Genomic DNA, 24,641 nt, shown 5'->3' with positions numbered 1-24,641 from the left:
TGTGCCTCCCTGCATTCCTTATCATCAAAATGGAGGTTTAAATCCCCTAAAATGATGAATTTTTTGTATCGAAGAGCTGGCTGAGTAATGTATTCTAAAAGCTGATTACCAAACTGTCCAGCTACTCCAGGCGGGCGGTACACCAGCAGACCATTAATGACACATCTCGGCCCTGTTTTAATAGTGAAAAGGCCGCTTTCACTATGAGGTAAAGTGGCCTTCACTAAGGTGCATTCCAACTCAGATTTATGAATAAGGGCTAGCCCCCCCCCCTCTTTGTTTATGTCTATCCAATCGGAGTAGACAGTAGCCAGGAGGAATGGCCTCGAGCGCTTCAAGAGACGAATCTTCGCCCATCCACGTCTCAGTAAGAAAGAGCATATCGGGATTATTAGTAGTTAATAAGTCATGTATTTCAAGTTTATGTTTTTTCATTGACCTTCAATTTAATAATAACATGTTCGGTTTGGGTATAGCATGAGTGTTGTTCTTCGAGAGTTGAAAGGACTGGTTGCAAAAACAGCATGACAGGGGTAGTGAATCAGCTTGAAAGACATGGCCACATCTATTTGCCACATTAGGGCGTAGTGACAGAAGCTCCTGTTTAGTATATTGTGTATTGTACCTGACCGGTCCCACCATATCAGATAGCATCGGAGGATTAGGAGGACGCGCCCCGCGCCGCGCGCCCCGCGCCCCGGTCTGTCGCGGACGGGCGCAGACGGGCTGGACTCTGGCTTGACTCCGGCGCGAATACGGCGCGCCCGCTGAACGCGTCCGCTGCGCGGAGCCATAGCTGTATGTTTTTATACTGGTGACTCTCGCCCCAAGGGAGGATAGCCCTACCCAAGATGGCCGCCGCAGTAACTCCGCCCGTGCCCCAGGTACAACAGCCCTGAAATCGGCCGGACCCTCAGGGGGAAGGCAGCGCAGACGTGGGTGAGTGCAATCAAAATGTATTAAAAAATAGGGTTAAAATAATGCCTCCACCCGAAAATCGGTGGAGATAGCCAGCGCCGCGCTAAATCCGCGTGCTGGTGCAGGGGGGAGAGGACACAAAGGGCAAGTGCATACAAAAGGATATTTTTAAAATCAAAGCAAGAGAAAAGAGTGACCGCCCGGCTCAAGCCTCAGGCGAAATTGCATATACAACACAGGATACAAGTGTTAACATACCACACACAATTCAGGACAAGAACAGTTTTACAAAAGCCTGGTCCCCTATGCCAGTACTCATGGCATTACTTAACATGCAACCTCTAGTCAAACATAGGCTAGTAATTGATGATTATACAGAGCACACTAAGCCAGATTTAATGATGGTGATGAGTCTTGGTTAATGGAGGAGTCCCTACTTGAAGTACTAGAAGCAATTCCAGATGGTTATTTGCTTCTGTTGAAGAATAAGGCTGACGCAGTCCCTACTTGAAGTACTAGAAGCAATTCCAGATGGTTATTTGCTTCTGTTGAAGAATAAGGCTGACGCGGAGAAAAAAAAAGAGGTTGTAGCTGCCATTGGCCACAAACCTTTACAGATTTGCCCATTGCAGTGTAACTCAATTGATAACATGGATCTTTTACTATTTAAAATATCATTAAAAATCAGCCCCTCAGTCTGTCTACTTGTGTACGGGCCTCCACGATACATAGCAGATTTTAGCAAGCATATATATGAATTAATATGTCCTTTATCTACTTAATTCTCAAAACTACTGGTTATCGGAGACTTCCTCTTTTGGCTAGATACACAGATCCTTGATACCAAAGGCCAGGACTTCATAGAAACAATGACTTCCTTGGGGTTTCAGTAACATATGCATTCTCCCACTCACATCAAAAGCCATTTGCTGGAGCTAGTCTGAAATCAAATCCTAGAAGTTAAGGATTTAAATATACAACCATGTATCTGGTTAGACCATTATGATTGAATTCGCTATCCCTCCTTTAGAATATTCAAATATTCAAGATACAGAACTTATTCACATAAGGAAATGGAAGCAAGTTGACATCAAAGGTATGGAAATTATTCTGGCCTTGAGCACCTCTATATTAGGCGACTCCATCTCGGAGGCTGAAGATCAATACACAAACTGGCTCAGATGAGTGGTGGATAGATTCATTCACCCCACAGCAAAGGCAACACATAACCAAGAGAGCTAAACCAGCCCTTCGGTTAAATAAAAAATTGCAAGAGGCCAAACTAAAACTGCACCAGACTGAACACCTATGGCGCAGGAACGAACTGTAAGAATTAAAAAAAAAATAAAAAAAAAAATATATATATATATATATATATCCCTGCATGTTAAGTTGGCCCGGATTTTCTCTGGATCAGCTTCGGCTGATTTTTCACCAAGTTATTGGAATACCGGGGCCCCTGTCACGTCTGGAAGACGGAGGAGGCGGTGAGGGAGTTATCCAACTCCACGCCGGGTGGGAAGCATTGTCTCCTGCCCCCGCTGAAACTACACCAGTTCGTTGACGGTATGCGGTCCGGGGTACCCGAGGGGGAGTGTGCTTGCAACAGACTACACAGGACATTGTTGGCAGCATTTCACGAAGTCCTGCAATCTGGATACTTATTTTGTATTTTCCCCATGCATTACTCGCATAGGCCCCCGCATGTTAAGTGGGCCCGGATTTTCTCTGGATCTGCTTCGGCTGCTTTTTCTCCAAGTTATTGGAATACCGAGGCCCCTGTCACGACTGGAAGACGGAGGAGGCGGTGAGGGAGTTATCTAACTCAACGCCGGGCGGGAAGCATTGTCTCCTGTCCCCGCTGAAAGTACACTAGTTCGTTGACGGTATGTGGTCCGGGGGACCTGAGGGGGAATGTGCTTGCAACAGACTACACGGGACATTGTTGGCAGCATTTCACGAAGTCCTGCAATCTGGATACTTATTGTGTATTTTGCCCGTGCATTACTTACCAGGCTCCGAACATTGGATTCTGGGATCAGCAGTTCCTCGAGGCTTTGAGGATTGCTACAGGTGTGCATTAGAACTACCGGGGCGGGGCGGATACTTATCCTATCCGTGTGCAGCAGGACATTTAAAGTGGGGTGGATGTCATTCCGACTGTTGTTTAAATCATCAATGGCGCTGAAGAAGGCTAGTTGCCGAAATGCATTTGCTCTGATGTTTTAATATTAAATTCATCCGTCATGTCTCCCAATGTTGGCCTCTGCCTTTTCTTCGAGGAGGTTGCTGTGGATATATATATATATATACATGGACATGATGTTACTCACCTGTGAGCAAGGCGTGGCAAACGCCGAAACCGGTCAGGACTTGAGTAAATAAATGCTGTCTCAGACATATTTCAGTGTCGTGTTTTGCATGGAAGTCGGAGTGGGGCTCTTTCTCCTTGGAATATATATATATATATATATATATATATATATAATATATATATATATTATTCCAAAAACAAAAAGAGTCACGCGGCACACTTCTTGGCAGAAAAATCACGATTTATTTTTACAGGTCTCTTGCAAAACTCCTACGCGTTTCGAACAAACGTTCTTGGTCACGGCAGTGTTCTACAATTAGTCCTTTTTCATTTCCACATTTTATGCTCTCACCCTTCCCTTTCAGTGGTGATGCATTATGGGCATTATAGTTTATTTGTGACTTAGTTTTAATGATTTACATTTTTATGAATTGGACATTAACGTGGGGAGAGTTCTAAAGACAGACACCCATTAAATAAGTTTTATCCTTAAGTAGGATATTTATTACGTATTTGCAAAAAGTATCGATTGCGCTATTGTTTAGGCGCTACGATTTTGTGGGTGTCCATTAATAGATGCGGTCAATGCTAGGGCTGAGTGCCCTTTGCCCCACATTGGGCCCAATTCAAATGGATTACATTACTATCACAAGCCCTCTTTGTTGTTATCTAAGTCCATTAACCAACCTCAGTGGTTCATGCTACGATCAAAAAATGCCATACATAATATCAATTCTTGTTATTGCATTTCTCAGTTAATTTACAAATGAACATGCATTTCTTCATCTGCATTCAGCCCTTTTGGGTGTTTTGTTTTGAATTTAATTATAAGTTTGGACTCTAGTCTTCTCAACTTTTGTAGTCTGTCACCTCCGCGTTCTTGTTTGGGAATTGTTGCCAGTCCCAGGTATTTTATGTCCTGCCATGTTTTTCCTTCGTGTTGTTTGATGTGTTTTGCCATGGCATAATCACTGTCATAATTTTGTATTGCCCGGATGTGTTCCAATATCCTTTTCTTTAAAGAGCATTTTGTGCTGCCTATATATTCTTTTCCGCAGTGACATCTCAACATATATACTACAAATGACGATTCACAAGTTATTTTGGTTTTGATTATGAAGTCCTTTCCTGAAGGATCTTTCAGGGTAGTTGTATTTTGTCCTATTTTACAAGCCTTGCAGGTCATGCACTTTGTAAATCCATTGCTTCTCCTTTGGAGCCAATCTGCTGATTTGTTTAGTGAAAAATGACTTCGCACCAAATGGTCCGAGAGGTTTGGCGCTCTCCTATATGAGATTAATGGACCGGTTCCAATGTCTTTATCTATATCCGGGTCTTTCATAAGAATGTGCCAATACTTCGAAAGGATTTTCTGGATCTTATAACTTTCCTTGTTATACGTTGCAATCATCCGTGGTCGTTCTTCTTTTTCTTTTTCTTGATTGCTTCGTTTGGACTGTTTATTCCTTTCTAATTCCAATCTTGTTTTCAGTCTGGCTTTTTCTTCCCCTTGTGCTATATCAGTGTGTTTGTAGCCTCTTTCCAGGAAACGCTCTTTTGTATCTATAAATGTTTTCTCCATTTCCTCTTTTGTTGAACAATTCCTCTTCATACGAAGAAATTCTACATATGGTATACTTTTTACAAGTTTTTGGGGATGAAAACTCAAGCCGTGGAGGATGCTGTTTGTTGCTGTTTTCTTTCTATGGGTGGTAGTTTTTATCTTGTTGTCTTTTATGAAGACTGATATCCAAAAATTCAATTTCCTTTGGATTGGTGTTATATGTGAATTTTAATCCTACATCATTACTGGGGGCGGCGTGGCGATGATAGCTCGCCGCACCCTGCAGTTCCAACTTCTCTCACACCCCTGTATCTCTGGCGTTGAGTTTCTGGTGGCCCGTTCCCTAAACCTTCCGGTTCCCCTTACGGTGATTCTCCTTTATCGCCCTCCACACAACATGCCCTCCTTTGTATCTTCTCTGCAGGATCTCCTGGCCACCCTGGCTGTAAACAACTCCTCACTAATTCTGCTTGGGGATTTCAATTTCTGGCCGGGCGACCCGCGGGAGGATTCTTCCTCCAAGGACTTCTCTGCCACTCTTCGTTGCCTTAATTTTTTACCGCACGTCTCGACTCCTACCCACACCCATGGTCACATTCTCGACCAGATCTGGTCTTTACGTTGTAACCCCTCCGTCTCTTCGATCTCTCCTTGTGTTTGGTCTGACCATTCTTTGATCTCTTTTTCCATCCCCCTGGCTCAACCTGAGAAAGCCCCTCTGCCCAAAAACATCTGGGCTTGGAGCTGGAAAAAGGTTGATCTTAATGATCTCTCTTCTTCTCTGTCTCTATCGGCCCCTATCTTGACCGACCTTCCTGTGGAAAATCAGGCGGATGCTATCCGTACTTGGCTTTCTTCGGCTTGCGATCAGGCCGCCCCTCTTAAAAAGATCAGAGCGGCCCGCCTTCACGACGCCCATAAGTGGTTCTCCAGCGACCTCAGATCCCTGAAATTAGAGCTCAGGCGGTCTGAACGTCGCTGGCGTCGTGATTATTGTCCCACTCTTCGCCTGAACTATAAGGCCCTTCTTCAAAAATACAAGTCAGCCATCCTAGCCGCCAAATCGAAATATTTTTCGGACCGCGTCGCCCTTTCGGCTAATAAATCTCGCGAGATTTTCTCACTGGTCCGCAGCCTTGCCACCTCTGACCGTGCAGGTCTTTCTCCTGCCCCCTCTCAATCTCTTTGTCATTCTTTGAATGACTTTTTTATCAATAAAATTATCAATATTAAGGCCAACATTCCGTTCGTGCCCTATCCCGACGTGCCGGATCATTCCTCCCACTCCTCCTCTGTTTTGGACCACTTTAAGCCTATTACACCAGAGCTCTTTCTTGACCTTCTGGTTAAGGTCAAGTCTGGCTCGCCGGCGGACTGTGCTCCTGCCCGTATTCTTAGAACCCTCTACACTAGCTGTCCCACCCCCCCTCTTACCTTTCTTAACTCTTGTTTGGCTTTGGGCTCTGTCCCCTCTTCTTTTAAGTCTGCCATCGTGCTTCCTATCCTGAAGAAAGCCGGCCTGGACCCCTCCCTTCCATCGAACTTTAGGCCGATCTCTCTTCTTCCCTATCTAGGGAAAATTCTTGAGAGCCATGTGACATCTTGTCTCTCTTCCTACATAGAGGAGAATAACATCCTGGCCTCTCACCAGGCTGGCTTTCGACCAGGCCACTCAACCGAGAGCGTGGTCCTTGCGGTCCTGGATGAACTGAAGGGCAAGGCCGACAGTAATCTTCCCCAGGCCTTAGTCCTGTTGGATCTGTCCGCTGCGTTTGACACGGTCGATCATGCCATCCTTCTTGACCGTGTCAGCGCAGCGGGCATACAGGGCTCTGCCCTCTCCTGGATCACCTCCTTCCTTCAGGGACGGTCGCAGGCTGTTCATCTCTCTCACTTTTCGGCACCTCCCCTCCCCGTCACTTGTGGTGTACCCCAAGGCTCCTCTTTGTCTCCTCTTCTTTTTAATCTCTACATCCGTCCTCTTATTTCCTCGCTTCTTGAGCTGGGGGTCTCGGTGTACAATTACGCGGACGACCTCCAGCTCGTCTTTGACCTATCCTCCCCCACTCATTCCCTTTCTAAGCTCAGCTCTACCCTTGTCTTCATTTCTCAGTGGATGAGCTTCAATCATTTGAAGCTCAACCCTGACAAGACTGAGCTTGTTCTCACTGGTGGCCCTGCTAATCCCTGGTCTTCAGTCCATTGGCCCCTTTCTTTTGGTTCCCCTCCTTCTCCTGTTCCCTCCGTCCGGACTTTGGGCATCAAGATCAGTAATGATCTTTCCATGCACGCGCACATCAGCTCTGTTGTATCCTCTTGTTTTCTTTCCCTCCGCCTCATCCGCAAAATCTCCCGGTTTTTTTCTGTTGATGCCCTCAAACTTATCATCACTGCCCTTATCACTTCCCGCCTGGATTATGGCAATGGCCTGTATGTCGGCATTCCAGCCTACGAGACTCGTCGTCTCCAGGCCATCCAGAACCAGGCGGCCCGTCTGGTTCTTCGTCTTCCCAAGTTTTCCCACATCACCCCTGCCCTTAAAACCCTCCACTGGCTCCCCGTTCATTTCAGGTCCCAGTTCAAACTCGCCTGTTTGGCCTTTCGGGCGCATGCCCGTTCTGCTCCTCACTTCATTAATTCCCTGATTTCCTCTCACGTTCCCACCCGCACTCTTCGGTCCTCGTCCCTCTCTCTTCTTCACGTCCCCCGTTTCCGTAAATCCCGCACAGGTGGCACACGCTTTTCTGTGCGGGCCCCTCAGATCTGGAACGCTCTCCCTCTCTCTATTCGCTCTATCCCCATTTTTTCTCATTTTCGCAAAGCCCTTAAAACTTTCTTCTTTCTCCAGGCTTTCCCAGACTAGTCCCCTCTTTTCCGTGCCCTCTGGTTAGACATTGATGTGATCCTCAGCGCCAGGAAGCCGCTTGGCCACAGTGCGCTCTAGAAGTCTTTTTTTCATTTCATTTCATTTCATTTCATTTCATTACTGTTCAAGATGTTAAAAAAGGTCTCAAATTCTGTTGGGGTACCTTTCCAAAGTAGTAACAAATTATCTATAAAGCGCACCCATAGCGCTACTTTCTCCATGTGTGGGTCGGTTTCTTCTCTCCAAGCTATACTCCTCTCCCACCACCCCATCATGAGATTCGCATAGCTTGGAGAGAAGGAAACTCCCATTGCTGTTCCACACTTTTGTTGATACATTTTTTGATTAATCAAAAAAACATTGTTGTACAAACACATCCTGATCATGTCTATTAACATTTTAGAATGTTCACGTTCTGTGATTGGTCTCTGTTTCAGGAAGAATTCTATTGCTCTTATTCCGATGTCATGGCTTATGGAGGTGTAAAGCGACACCACATCTATGGTTACCAGAAGATAAGATGGTTGCCAGTCTGTATTCATTAGTAACTTGAGGAAGTCCCCTGTATCTTTTATGTAGGAGATTAATGTAGGAACCAATGGAGCAATAAAATAATCAACATAGTTCGCAAATTTTTCATACAAACTTCCACAACTAGAGATTATCGGTCTGCCAGGTGGTCTTTTTAGTGTCTTGTGTACCTTAGGTCAAAAGAACATTGTTGGTATAATTGGGTTTTCCACCATTAGATATTTCTTTTTGTTTTCCGTGATTAAAGCTTTTTGTTGCCATCCATTGAGTTTTGTTTCCAGGTCTGATATGAATTCTGTCCAAGGGTGGGAACATCATAGTAATGGACAAACAACACTACATAGAGGAAGCATCACGCCAACTAAACGACAAAAATAATTATGAATTATTAAAAAGGAACCCGATTCCTGAATTCATATCAGACCGAAAAGAAATATCCAAAGGAGAAGCAATGGATTTACAAAGTGCATGACCTGCAAGGCTTGTAAAATAGGACAAAATACAACTACCCTGAAAGATCCTTCAGGAAAGGACTTCATAATCAAAACCAAAATAACTTGTGAATCGTCATTTGTAGTATATATGTTGAGATGTCACTGCGGAAAAGAATATATAGGCAGCACAAAATGCCTTTTAAAGAAAAGGATATTGGAACACATCCGGGCAATACAAAATGATGACAGTGCTTATGCCATGGCAAAACACATCAAACAACACGAAGGAAAAACATGGCAGGACATAAAATACCTGGGACTGGCAACAATTCCCAAACAAGAACGCGGAGGTGACAGACTACAAAAGTTGAGAAGACTGGAGTCCAAACTTATAATTAAATTCAAAACAAAACAACCAAAAGGGCTGAATGCAGATGAAGAAATGCATGTTCATTTGTAAATTAACTGAGCAATGCAAGAACAAGAATTGATATTATGTATGGCATTTTTTGATCGCAGCATGAACCACTGAGGTTGGTTAATGGACTTAGATAACAACAAAGAGGGCTTGTGATAGTAATGTAATCCATTTGAATTGGGCCCAATGTTGGGCAAAGGGCACTCTGCCCTAGCAATGACCGCATCTATTAATGGACACCCACAAAATCATAGCGCCTACACAATAGCCCAATCGATACTTTTTGCAAATACGTAATAAATATCCTACTTAAGGATAAAACGTATTTAATGGGTGTCTGTCTTTAGAACTCTCCCCACATTAATGTCCAATTCTGAACGATTCATAAAAAAGAAAAATGTAAATCATTAAAACTAAGTCACAAAGAAACTATAATGCCCATAATGCATCACCGCTGAAAGGGAAGGGTGAGAGTATAAAATGTGGAAATGAAGAAAGGACTAATTGTAGAACACTGCCGTGACCAAGAACGTTTGTTCGAAACGTGTAGGAGTTTTGCAAGAGACCTGTAAAAATAAATCATGATTTTTCTGCCAAGAAGTGTGCCGCGTGACTCTTTTTGTTTTTGGAATTAAACGAAGACACGCTCCCGGTCTTGGACGCGGGTACCAACAAAAGCGTTCCCTCTGCGACGGGAACAGTTGAGAGGTATATATATATATATATATATATATATATATATATATATATATATATATATATATATATATATATATATATATATATATGGTCAGTCGGTATATAAAGCAAAGTTATGGCAAGCAAAATCTAATTATCAAAATAACAGGATCTTTGAGACAGCTAAAAATCACAAAGAAACCTTTTTGATAACCTTACCTCCTCATAAAAGCTTACCCCCAAGGTGAAATCCTCTCAACTACTATGTGATCAATTAAATGATTGATTTTATTGAAAAAATTAAATTTTATTAAGAACAGTATTATGTGCCCTACTACTGCTAATTACCCAGAGACCAATTTAGAAACCAAAGGTACTAGTCTGACCAGTTTCCCAGACATTGCAGAGAATAAATTAATCAAATTAGTTAACACGGTTAAATCTGGATCGCCTTATGATCTGTGCCCACCCGCCATTTTAAAACATATGCCTAATACAATATTACCTTGGATAACAAGTCACTTCAGCAAGAAACCTTGCTATGAAAAACTACTGTCCGATCTCGTAACTCCCATTCCCAGCAAACATAATGGAAGCAGACATCGCTCAAGCGCTGTGTACATTCTTACAGACAACTGCATTTCTTCATCCTATGCAAACTGGTTTCAGACCTGCTCACATCACAGAGTTGATGATAACAGCGGTGGTTGATGAACTTGCATGTGATCAGGGATTGAAGATTGCACTGGTTCTTTTAGATCTCTCCGCTGCCTTTGACACCGTTGATCATATTATTTTGATCGATCATGTAATGGTGTCAGAGATGCTGGACAAATCCCTAGAGTGGGGTCAAGTCTTTACTAGAAGGTTGAAAACAATCAGTTAGGCTTGGAAACTTTACGTCCCAAGCGAATGGACTTGAATGTGGAGTCCCACAGCGCTCCTCCTTTTCACCTCACTTGTTTAACTTGTATATGAAACCACTAGTAACTGCTTTAACAATATCAGGCTCTCGAGTCTGATATTGTTAAAGCATATAATACATATAAACAATATTGTTGATATTGCAGATGAACACTCCGGCATCACAGGAAAAGTTCCTACATACTATGAGATTCATCGCCTGCTGGATTGCTAGAAATAAGCTGAAACTAAATGATGATAAAACCGAAATCATCCTGATGTGTCATAGGACTCCTCTCTGGAATGCTAATATCTGGCCTGCCGAGCTTGGCCCAGCACCCACTCCAGCTGCTTCTGCCAAGATCCTCGGGGTAGTGATAGATGTCAATCTCTTAATTAAAACACAGATCGGAGTGTTACTGTCAAAATATTTCCTCTTGCTAAAAACCCAGAGGAAGATTGCACATCTGCTGTCGTTTGACGCTAGCAAGTTATTTGTAACTTCAGCTCTCCATTCAAGACTGGATTATGCTAACCCTATCTATAGTGGTCTCCCTCACACTGCTCTGCATAAATCGCAGATAATCCAAAATGAAGCAGAATGTCTTATTTTTCTTGTTCCCCATTATTTACATTCTATGCCATTGCTTAGAGAGCTTTACTGGCTTCCAGTGCAGGAGTACATTTCTTTTCAATTGTGCTGCATGTTGCTCAAGTGCTTGAATAATACTGGCCCAAAGTTTGTGGTGGAAAGAGTGGTAAAGCATAAACCTGTTCAGAAACTGAGATCCAGCTAGGCAAATTGGCTGGTGGTTCTTAGATGTCATAAACTTAGGAAAGGAGATCAAAGCTTTTCTGTGATGGTCCCTCTACTTCAAACTCTCTAACAGCCAGAATCCGTCTGGAAAAGGACTTTGAGTAATTTTGCAAATTGCTAAAAACACCATTATTTACAGGCTTATTGCAGTAACTAACTCCCAATTAAGCTTCAACTGCTTAAGTATTCAAAGTTCCAAGAAACCAATGGTGAACATGCATTCTAGAAATATGAATGATCAGAGGATGCTATCCCTAATAGCCTCCCGCATACATTCTTAATACTCTTCATAATCCACAGACTCCCTGCACGGCTGCCAAAGAGGGAATCGCATCTCCAACCTTAACCTGGTGGCTGGTTCCTGCCACTAGCTTCCCCGAATGGCCTTTTTTACCTGATCACATGGTATTTGGTCATGTCTTCCTTGGGTTCTTTCACCAGCCCAAAATCTCCCTTAGAACTGTCTCCCTTTGCTCTCTGTGTACTCTCCATCCTACTCGACTCGCCACCTCCTACTCGACTCGCCACCTCCCAAAGATGCTCCTCTCCAGTCATTTTGCCCACCAATGATCTCTCACATTTGCCTAAGGTGTTCATGGATCACAGCCGCCCGCCCTTGAGCGTGGAAGTGTTTCCATCCTCCGTGTATGTGTATTCCATTTCTGGCTCTGTTTTTGTCTTGTGAGCTGTTTTCTACTTTAGGGATTTAGAACAAGACAAATCAAAGGTATAATTTAGTGAAAGACCGCCTCAGCCTATAATCTGCTCATATTATAAATTGTAATATTTGGAACTGGTCCTTAATAAGTTCAACTAACACTGCATATCTCTTGCACTAATTTAGAGATTCCAAAAGCTTGCACAGGAAAACATAATGAAATTGAAACTACTTTTAAATCGGCACAACACATAAACCTAAAGATACCCAAAAGCTAAATATTACGTGGGAAAATATTATTTTAATTGAAAGGAAAATATGTGAAATTATCTTCTGCTCTTTACTTTGCTGGCTTAGTGAAGATGCAGCTCCACCAAATATATTTTAATAATAAACATTTGTGATACCGTCTATATATTTCATTATTTTACCTCCAAGAATTAATAATTTATTACAGGCTCTTCAGAAAACCTACCAGAAAATACTGCGGGAGAGAGAGAGTGCGGTAGAAGCCAAATACCAAGCCATGGAGCGAGCAGCAACATTTGAACACGATCGAGACAAAGTCAAAAGGCAGTTCAAGGTGAGTGTTACAAGCAGTGTGTCCAACAAAAATTACTTTATAGTTATTTGCACAGTTAAGAAACATACCAAATCTCACCAACTGACAAAACATTGGATTATCAAGAGTCAAAGCTGCACCTTCTTTGGATGCTGTGATTCAGGATCAGAATTTCCATAAGTTCTTAAGCTTCATTAAACAATTGCATCTTGCAAGATTTTTAAAGTACTTGTTGCTCATCAGGTGCCCTCAGAAAGGCTGACATGGAGTTACACAGCTTCATTGCAGCTGCTGTAAATTACAGAGTGTTTTGAGAAGAAGTTAACCAGGCTTTTAGGTTGGACATCATTTTTAGGTTTCGCCCTGGCCGTTGCAACTGCGTAGCAGTTGATCCGCCCAGGGTGAAATCTTATGATCCTACATATGGGGCTTTGGTTCCGCCTCTGTCTTCCATTGGCTAGCTCCATAAATGGAGGCTAGCCATTGGAAGAGATTGGCTGTCAATCACGCTTTCCCCGTGAAAACGCGATTCGGGGGCGTTTCCGTGTCTTTTTTTAAGTCCCGCCCTCTCCTCTTCCCATTGGCTGGAATTTTACCTTCCAGCCAATGGGAAGGGGAGGGCATGAAAAACACGCCCCCGATTCTGCCGGCCGGGACACCCCCGTGACGTCATTCCCCGGGCCGCGCTGTGATTGGCTGCCGACCTGGGACCTGACTTGTTTTTTTTTTTACACAAAGAATACAAACCTTTTCTGGCGCTGCAAAGTTTTCCGACAGAGATAGTGAGCATTTGTTTCGAGAAAGCAAGTTATTTAATAGGGAAGCTTCTGGGTTTAAAAACTGCATTTTATGTATGGTCTAACTACCTGTTCTTCTATTTTTGTGAAAAGTTCAGGTTTTTTGCTTAAAAATTCCGGTCACCCTACCCAGGGGTCCGCCGCTGAGCACTCTGCGCCCACTGTGCTCGGTGTCTAGGCTCTATGGCTCCCAGCTCAGCCCCCGGCTCCTTACCATGGCTGCTAATTGTTTTCTTCCCTGCGTTTTATAAAGCGGCAGGAGTTTTATTGCCCTCGGAGGTGGGCGCGCCCTAGATGGATACCATTAACAGCTGAGATGGGGCGGGGACTTGGCAAGTCCACGAACCCTTAAATACACTACTCCTGTCCACGGTAACAGTTGTTTGTTGTTAAATGCACCGACAAGGTAACATTTTTATTCAAGTCGAACAAGTGCCACCTTAAAATACTATTATTGCACATCCAACGGTGCCTCGAGGGAGCCCTGACTGAAGCCTGTAAAGTTCGGTCGAACCCCTCCCCTCCCGACCCCCCCCCCCGCGTGCAAGCGACGTGGCAGCATTGTATGGTGCGGGCTGGGGAGCCCAGTGACTGCAAAGCCCAAGTCGCCAATCTCCAGGTTAAAGTGACAGATTTCTGTAGCTTGCTAGTGTGCGCTTCTGATCTTATCGCGTCATTAGCGGTGAAATGCTGTTAACACACAAAGTCTGCGTTCCATAAATTCACTATTTTAGTCAAGTTGCCCGATTCACCTACAACGTGATTCTCCATTCAAACCTGACACATTCATTGACAAGGCTGAAAGGCGCGGTTAAGATTCAGACCTGCAGAGCACACCCAGCGGCGAGAGGCTGCCTCAGTGCCCTGTACTTTGTTGCGAGTTGCGAGTTCAACCCTGTGTGTCTGCTGTCGCTTTCTTAGGACCCCTTGAAGTAGAACACCCGGCCCCTGGCACACAGGGAGGTTCAGCGCCTGTGTGGGTGCATAGCGCCTGTTTTCATTTCTATTAGCGTGTGCTGCTGTGGGTTTGTGTTTAGTGAAAGTGAGTGTGCAATGCCCTGCAGGGGGCTGGGCGGGTGCTCGCGTCCAGCTGTGCTGTCTCCAGCAGTTACCATGGTAGGGAGGTCTGACTCTGGCTCCCTGGGGCACAAGGATGAGCTGGTCTCCGGCCAATGGCTGGAAAGGAGGAGGGCGCAGGAGGGGAGAGGGCGAGCCTTCGGACTGACTGCCCGTCCCACCTTCCCTCACTCTCAGATGCACCATCTGTCTCTCCGGGTCCTAAGCACAGGCAGCAGAGGCGGGACCCTCTCTGGCTAAGAGCATCCTCTCAGCATCCGGTACCTTCACCCACTGAGAGACAGGCAGGGACCCTCACCCGCCGAGAGAACTGCAGCGCCCGGTACCAGCACCCACCGAGGGATCCTAATCCCTGAGAGAGGGCAGCAGCTATTGCACCCACCGAGAGACAGGAGGGCATCCTCACCTGCAGAGAGACGGACAGCCCTCCTCTGGGGGACTTGCAGCTCCTGGTACCCTCACCCTCCGAGAGACAGACATCCCTCAACTGAGGGACACCTGCAGCAGGTACTAACCCCACTGAGAGACGACCAGCTCTCATCCGATTCCTAGAGGGACCCGCACAGACACTGAGGCAGATTGGGGGTGACCCGTGCACGAAGGATAGCGCCGGAAGATCGGATCCGGGGGCTGCTCGGAGTGAGGGTTACGCGGGGAAAACCATCCCTGGAACCCGTCACTCGAGGAAGAACAAACGCGCCAGGCAGCACGAGCCCACCACACCAAGGCGCACTCCACACCGGCGACCACCCAGAGAGCGGATACCGAGGCACAGTTGCACTGACGCCGGCCCATGGAACACGCAGACATGCAAGTTTTACTCGACTTCTCCATCGTGCTGAGATAAGCAGGTAAGACAATTACCATACAAAGAACAATGCATGCCTATTAATCTGAGCAGTAACCTTGGCCAGTTTTGGTGTTTTAAGGCGCTATATTTTAACATTAGCACACGTGCTGAAGAAGATGCCGTGGATCTGGTTTGGTGCAAGGGTCGTGTGTTTTCTGGGGGTACCTGTGTTGGGATTTGCATCTCAATGCTATAAACACTCGCTTGCGCTTCTGCCCCCTGGAATCCCGGTCCATGTCATGTTTCTCTGTGTGCTCTGAGTGAAAGGTGTCGCCTCGCCCTCGCACTCAATGTTTCCTGGATCTGTGGAAGGATGTGTTCATCAACTCTGACCTCTGCCTCTGACCCCGTGTTCGTGCAGAGAGGTGTCACGACCCCTGTTTTGTCTCGGTTATTGGTCACCATTGATCCCGGACATTGCTGCACAGCCAGGGCCTGTCACAGCCTCCACCGCTCCCTGGGCTGGGGGGAGACCGGAGTGTGTCTGGCAGGGGCGGACTGGGAAAGAAAAATATGCCCGGGCTCCGAAATAAAAGAGGCCCCCATTAGCAAACCAGATACCTTAAAAAAAATCCTACATTTACTGGTAAGGCCAGTTTTGAATTTGTTTAAAGCTCTGTATGGATATTTTGCAAGGTATGGTAGGGTGCCTGCTTTTGTGGTACTATCAGTGAAATGTACAGTAAACACCGCTCCACCTGGCCATAAACAGGCCAAAAACGTATTAAAAAAAAAAAAAGCAGCCCACAGTTGATCTGTCAGCACAGCCCACCGGACAAAGCCTGATTTCCCCATAGTAACCAGAAATGGGGGAGTAAAGTATGTATGTACACGTGAGATTGTGTGTGCTGCTATTTGCTCTGTGTGAAGGTGTGAATGGTGGTGTTCAGCTCAAAGCTTATTTCCTGTACGGTGTATGCATGGTTCATGAAGTTCTATTTTACTTTCATTGTTTCAGTGTTATGTTCCTTTAGTTTGGCTGTTATGTATTCAGTTTCTTGTGTTCCTTTTATGTTCTTGTACTTTATTGAGCTACTGTTCGTGCGGGTGGTGGCAAGTGAGGGGGAGATGTGTGCTGTGCCCTCAGCTCTTACCTGTGCCCTCAGCTCGTACCCCTCTGCCCTCAGCTCTCACCCCTCTGCCCTCAGCTCTCACCCCTCTGCCCTCAGCTCTCACCCCTCTGCACTCAGCTCTTACCCCTGTGCCCTCTGCCCTCACCCGTGCCCTCAGCTCTGACACCTGTGCCCTGTGACCCTCACCGGTGACCATGGCCAGCATGGCGGGGGAGATCGTGGCCTTGCTGCTGGCCCTGTCGGGCTGGGTGCTGGTCTGCTCCACGCTGCCCGCCGACTACTGGAAGTGTGTGGATCTGTGTGTGTGTGTGGCTCTGCGTTCGGCTCTGTAGGTATGTATGTGTGTGGGACTCTGTGTGGGTCTGTGTGTTTTTGTGTGGCATTTGCGAGAGATTAAGCTATTGGCATTGTAAATGACAGTGCCATTTATTTATCTATTTTCAAAACCAACACAAATAAAAAAAAATTCATTTACAATGCCAATAGCTCTAACTTTTTCAAAGGCGAGACCGTTGCATTGTAAATGCTTGTTAAACCTGGGCATGAACGTCTATTGCACAGGCTCCTAAGAATATACTTTTCAGAAAATGGCAGAAGATATTTCTTGTTTCAATCTACAGCTGAAAGTTACCACTTTGTGGCATAGGTTAAACTCAAGAAAATAATGAAACAATACCCCGATATTGTAGTATAGGTGCGTGTTTTGATACCTAGGGCCATTGCATAGTGAAATCTAGCAGTGATGCTTGCTTTACTTATGACCTTCTGAGCTGGGGATAGTAGACATCTAAACACAGCTCTCAGGAACCTAAGACGTCAAATACTTTGTATCCCAAAATACTGAAAGAAGAGGTTGGGTACATTTTTGGGTTCAAAGGCCTGTGGTGTTTTCTGCTTCGTAAGTTATGTCTTGGTGCCTTTCAATTTGAGAATGCTGAAGCCCATCCGTGGTTCACTCTATAAGATAGCTTGAAAAAACATAAGATATCCAGACCTTCATGGTTGTCATGCAAATCAGCATCGGTGACGTAAATACACAACAGTGCTCCATTTCATCTAGTGAAACCTACATTTGTCACAGAGGTTTCTACATGTCCTGATCCATATAAAGTAGTTCGACCATTGGATAGAGTACTATATGTCCTGCTGTGACCAGAGAGGCTCAGTACAGTCAGTAAAAGATAGGGCTGGTAGGTTATAAACCGAAAATACAAAGATACATTCCCTCAAAACAAACATTTCTTTCGTTCCAGCTTTACTGAGCTCAAATATGTGGCATAGAAAACATTCTTCTCCACAAATAATGATTAATTATTCTTACATATTTTATTATATTTTTTCTTCTATTTCACATTATGAGTAATCTCTTTTCATTAATTTTCACACTGTTTTACATAGATGGGACTATCATCATTGTTGAAATAATACTGTACATGTACTACAATTGATCTCAGCACCTGTATGATCACAGCTGTCTGGATACAATAAAAACAATTCACTACACCCCCACACACGCTCACACCTCTCATCTCTGCAAACATATCTCTTGCGCACAGTACACTCACACTCTGCACCCCCAGAACAACACTACATGCCGGTAGGTTATCAAAGGAATAGCTTGCTGGTTTTTCAGCTTATCTTGCTGGGCTGTGACTTAATTAAATTGCAACAGCCTTGTGCATTGTGATCCGTGTGCATGTGTATGTGTTGTCTGATGGCATCTGCATATTAAATCAATAACACTTTCCACATTAGTTCTGGGACGAAGGAGTTCTTCACAGTCTTACCTTAATGATGACAAAAGCAACATGGACAACATGCCAGAGTGTACAAAATACAGGAAAAGAGGGCTGAGAAAATACTAGCACCGTTATGGGTAAACAAAAACAGATAAAAGGAAGTTGAAATAAAGGTGAATTCGCTGGTCCCAGCCAAAGGCCCCAACCTTTAGACAACAAGTGGCACCCTGTAAGAAAAATGTCAAGAAATTAAAATTCTGTAAGAGTGTGTCATCAAGATACCAAAGAATAACGAATGGTTCTGAAAAATATCTGTTGGAAAAGCATCTCTTACAAAGGTGCCACTTTCATGTATGTCAAGTGTGAAGTAGGCAAGGAGCCAATGTGAAATGGACTCCTTGCTAAAGAGTTCTGCGTATGTTTCCATCTACTATGTTAAGATTTCTTCTCGCCGGCCCAAAACTATTTTCAGGTCTTGGTAACCGGGTGGCTTCTTGGTAACCTGTTTGTTGATGCAGTGATATAGCTATGCTTCACATACTCCATTAAACTATAACCAAGGAAGCTTAATATGCAATTGAATTTATCAATTGGTACTCTGTTAAGTTTCTCTGTAGAAACCAAATTTTGGCCTATCTCTGCATGGTGTGTTGTGGGAATGGCTGTCTAGCTTATAACTCTGTATTCCCATCACACACGTTTCAAGTAGGTGCCTGATTACTTCTTCAAGCAAAACCATGCATCCATTCAAGACTGCTGATGCACAATGGGAGAGGTGCACAGATGGTTAGTAAATAGTATGTTGACCATGATTTTATTGGGCTCTTGTTGATCACAGAACCTTTATTGTGTGGATGCATGCGTTGTGGATATTCAAGGTTTGTGGAGCAAAGGCAAGTCACTCCACCTTGAATTTCTGAGTTTGCCCATGTTTTAAAAATGGATGATGATGCTAGTTTTCCCTGGCAGCAGTGTTCATTTGGACAAGAACCTTGTTTAATATGGTTTCAGGGATTCCCATGTTATGAGCTTTAGAAAGGTATTCATATAGCATACTGTTTTACCTGAAGTTGTTTTGAGATTCATGGACTTTTTTGTTCTGCCCAGCGAATTGCAGAATTAGCCATGTTGAAAATATCCACTTCTATACAAAATACAAGAAGTTTTTAAAAAGCTTTAATTATTTTCCCCAGAGCGGCTCTTAATGTCAACATCTGTCAATACTTATCTCCCATAATAAGTGTCGGAATAGTCCATAATGACTTCCAAAGCACAGTTTGGCGGTATGCCGAGTTAAAGCCAAAGGAAGAATCTCGTTCTAGTTCAGAGCGGTTGGATATCTAATTCTAAGGATATGTACCTGTGATCGTTCCATTGTAGAAGCTGCTGCTCCCCAGTATTTTGAAGTATGGGTGAAACAAAAGGACAGCACTTCCTTTGATTTCTCATCAGTGGACAAAACATTACTTCTCGATCTTCCCTCCTCGAACCCATCATGTGAGGGGGCTTCAATACTTATATAGATCATTCTGTACAATATCTTTTACTTTTATTCTTTCTTTCTAAAATTCCCTTTTTTGGTAGACCTAAGTATTAAACAAGAAGGGACAGGAGAGTTGAGAATAAGGCTTGGAGTGAGGAAAAGGGAATCTAAGGAATGAAATCTCCTTATGGTCTACTTTCCTATGTGGGAAGAAATACCTAGGTAGCTGGATCAGCTTTGTAAAATCACACAAAAATTCAGGGACAGCATCCAGAATGCTTCTTCCCTTTGTATTTTTATTGAAACAAACGTGATTACTGAAGTGTGTGAAACCAAAGCCAGCACCTAAGGAATGTCCTCCACACCCAACAGGTAGTGTGACACTAAAGTCAGGGAAGGCACCTATGCAGCATTCCTACAAATGTTTGCAATGGAGATCCTTTTAATCTTAGAAGTATCCCCCCCCCCCTTGCTGATCTACCATTTACCTGATCTGGTAGACCCTACCAGAAAGGCCTGGGAGCAGGAAGGGATGTTTGGAGTAATGGGATCACTACTAAGTAATATAGGGATCATACATACAGAGTTTTCCATGTGTGTTTTTAGAGAGAACCCTGGCAGGAAAATTAACTTGAATGAATGGATTGGACATTTAGATGGCACCAACCACCTCTTGTATATACCATTCATCCAGAAGTACCTAGAATACGTAGGTTTTAAGTGCTACTTTAATATGGGAGAACAAGGAGATTGCTCTAAGTTGGTTGGGGACCAAGCTCCAGGGAATTGGGCCGGCCACAGGAAATGCTATGCCACCTTTACATTTTCCGGAGAGGTACTGCCAGATGGGCTTGAACTTGGCTTCTGAATTGTCGAGGTGGTGAGTGGTGGTTGATATGTTGGCCAAATGAGGTGGATCATAACTTTGTCATGGCTATGTGTTAAAGAGGTGCCAGTTTTTTGAAAGGACAGAAATTTCAATGTGCCAACTACATATAGCTATTTTGTCATAAAGCTGTACTGGAAGGCTTTATTGATTATATAATACAAAAACATACATTTAAGAAATGTTAGAATACTATAATTTTCATTTCCCCCCACTTGGAATGTTAAGCATAGTTTTCCCATTCTTCTTAACTGTCACTGATGTGTACGTTAAAGTAATCTACACCCACACATGCTTAATGAGTGGGTACATTTTGCTTATATACTTTTTAGGTCTCACTGGCGTTGCAGCGCGAAGCGCTGCCGCCAACGAGACTTATAGCCGCCTTCATCTCTGTCAAGGGAGTAACAGCTGTGAACGAGCCCGATACAGACCTGGGCACGAGCCGACCCAGGTCTGTGAACGCGCTTCAAGGTTGAGCAGCTTGTGCACGTTTGTTGGACGTCAGGCACCGCAAGCGCTGCCAGACCAATTATCCCAGCATGAAACTCTACTTCCTGAGGACAAGACCAATTATCCCAGCAGGAGTCTCCACTTCCTCAGGCGCCGCAACAATTATCACAGCATGAGACCCCACTTATCACAGCATGTCAACAGGCGCCCCAGGCTGCTGGAGCACTCAACTATAATTAATGTGCAGTTGAGTGCTCCAGAAGCGTAGGGGCCTCTCTGCATGCTGTGATTATTATCACTTTGGGGCCTCATGCTGTGATAATTAGGGCGGCATGCTCTATTTGCAGCACTGAAGATTTTCAAAGAAGGCGAAGCAGCGACATTCATTGGAGACACTCACCCTCATGCCCTCACCCCCTCACTCGCCCTCACCCCCTCAAACCCCCTGACCCCTCACACACCTCCTCACCCTCACACCCCCTCACTCACACACCCTCACCCTCACACACCCTCACCCTCACTCACCCTCACACCCTCACACACCCTCTCACCCTCACACCCCCTCACACCCCCTCACCTTCACACCTTCACACCCCCTCACCTTCACACCCCTCACCCTCACTCACCCCCTCACCCTCACACCCCCTCACCCTCACACTGCCTCACTCTCACACCCCCTCACCCCCCTCACACCCCTCACCCCCACACCCCTCACACCCTCACACACTCTCACCCTCACACACTCACCCTCACACACTCACCCTCACACACTCTCACCCTCACACCCCTCACATACCCTCACATACCCTCACTCACCCTCACTCACCCTCACACACCCTCACACACCCTCACTCACCCTCACTCACCCTCACACACCCTCACACCCCCTCACCCTCACACCCCCTCACACCCCCTCACCCTCACACCCCCTCACTCTCACACACCCTCACCCCCTCACTCACCCTCACACACACACACTCACATACCCTTACCAGCATAGCATAACAAAACATAGCATAGCATAGCGAAACACAGCATAGCATAGCATAACAAACAAAAGCATAGGATAGCAAAAGCACAGCATAACAACACAAAGCATAGGATAGCAAAACAACAAAACATGGCATAGCAAAACACAACAAAGCATAGCATAACAAAACACAACAAAACACCATAGCATAACAAAACAAAGCATAGCAAAACAAAGCATATCATAGTAAAACAACAAAACATAACACAACAAAACATAGCATAACATAGCATAACAAAACATAGCATAACATAGCATAACAAAACATAGCATAACATAACAAAGAATAGCAAAACAAAACATAGCATAGTAAAACAAAACATAGCATAACACAGCAAAACATAGAATAGCATAACAAAACAAACCATAGCATAACATAACAAAGAATAGCAAAACATAGCATAGTAAAACAAAACAAACCATAGCATAACATAACAAAGAATAGCAAAACATAGCATAGTAAAACAAAACAAAACATAGAATAGCATAACATAACACAACAAAACAGCAGAACAAAACAGCAGAACATAACAAAACATAGCAAAACAAAGCATAGGATAGCAAAACAAAACATAGCATAGCAAAACATAGCATATCATAGTAAAACAACAAAACATAGCATAACATACCACAACACACCATAGCATAACAAAACATAGCATAACAAAACATAGCATAACAAAACATAGCATAACAAAACATAGCATAACAAAACAGCAGAACATAACAAAACATAGCATAACACAGCAAAACATAGAATAGCATAACAAACCAAACCATAGCATAACAAAGAATAGCAAAACAAAACATAGCATAGTAAAACAAACCATAGCATAGCAAAACATAGAATAGTATAGCATAGCAAAACATAGAATAGCAAAACAAAACATAGCATAGCCTAACATAACAACAACACAGCAGAACAAAACAGCAGAACATAACAAAACATAGCAAAACAAAGTATAGGATAGCAAAACAAAACATAGCATAGCAAAACAGCATATCATAGTAAAACAACAAAACATAGCATAACAAAACACAACAAAGCATAACACAGCAAAGCATAGGATAGCAAAACACAGCAAAGCATAGGATAGCAAAACACAGCAAAGCATAGGATAGCAAAACACAGCAAAGCATAGGATAGCAAAACACAGCAAAGCATAGGATAGCAAAACACAGCATAACATAGCGCAACATAGCGCATAACATAGCGCATAACATAGCGCATAACATAGCGCATAACATAGCGCATAGCGCATTAGCGCATAACATAGCGCATTAGCGCATAACATAGCGCATTAGCGCATAACAGCGCATAGCGCATAACATAGCGCATAACATAGCGCATAGCGCATAACATAGCGCATAACATAGCGCATAGCGCATAGCATAGCGCATAGCATAGCGCATAACATAGCGCATAACATAGCGCATAACATAGCGCATAACATAGCGCATAGCGCATAACATAGCGTATAACATAGCGCAGCGCATAGCGCATAACATAGCGCATAACATAGCACATAACATAGCGCATAGCGCATAGCATAGCGCATAACATAGCGCATAGCATAGCGCATAACATAGTGCATAGCGCATAACATAGCGCATAACATAGCGCATAACATAGCGCAGCGCATAGCGCATAACATAGCGCATAACATAGCGCATAACATAGCGCATAACAGCGCATAACATAGCGCATAACATCGCATAACATAGCCCATAACAGCGCATAACATAGCGCATAACATAGCGCATAACATAGCGCATAACATAGCGCACAACATAGCGCATAACATAGCGCATAACATAGCGCATAACATTGCGCATAACATAGCGCATAGCGCATAACATAGCACATAGCGCATAACATAGCGCATAACATAGCGCATAGCATAGCGCATAACATAGCGCATAACATAGCGCATAGCATAGCGCATAACATAGCGCATAGCGCATAACATAGCGCATAACATAGCGCATAACATAGCGCATAGCGCATAACATAGCGCATAACATAGCGCATAACATAGCGCATAGCGCAGAACATAGCGCAGAACATAGCGCAGAACATAGCGCAGAACATAGCGCATAACATAGCGCATAACATAGCGCATAACATAGGGCATAGCGCATTAGCGCATAACATAGCGCATAGCGCATAACATAGCGCATAACATAGCGCATAGCATAGCGCATAACATAGCGCATAGCATAGAGCATAACATAGCGCATAGCGCATAACATAGCGCATAGCGCATAACATAGTGCATAACATAGCGCATAGCGCATAACATAGTGCATAACATAGCGCATAGCGCATAACATAGCGCATAGCATAGCGCATAGCATAGCGCATAGCGCATAACATAGCGCAGAACATAGCCCATAGCATAGCGCATAACATAGCGCATAGCGCATAACATAGCGCAGAACATAGCGCATTAGCGCATAGCATAGCGCATTAGCGCATAGCATAGTGCATAACATAGCGCATAACATAGCGCATAGCGCATAACATAGCGCATAACATAGCACATAGCATAGCGCATAACATAGCGCATAGCGCATAACATAGCGCATA

The 24,641-nt window shown here is 44.2% G+C and overlaps 1 protein-coding gene across 2 annotated transcripts in view; it reads left to right on the top strand.

The window, feature by feature from the left end:
• NPHP3 (nephrocystin 3) overlaps positions 1-24,641 on the top strand; it is a 405,841-nt gene that overhangs the window by 72,671 nt on the left and 308,529 nt on the right. For both annotated transcript variants that reach the window (XM_078663854.1, XM_078663855.1), the window contains one exon: positions 12,559-12,684. In XM_078663854.1, the coding sequence (XP_078519980.1) occupies positions 12,559-12,684 (126 nt within the window). The remainder of the gene's footprint in view (positions 1-12,558; positions 12,685-24,641) is intronic.

Source organism: Lissotriton helveticus, chromosome 10, assembly GCF_964261635.1.
Source record: "Lissotriton helveticus chromosome 10, aLisHel1.1, whole genome shotgun sequence".
NCBI lineage: Eukaryota > Metazoa > Chordata > Amphibia > Caudata > Salamandridae > Lissotriton > Lissotriton helveticus.
Note: the sequence above shows the minus strand (reverse complement) of the source record. Positions and strands in the feature narration are given on the sequence as shown.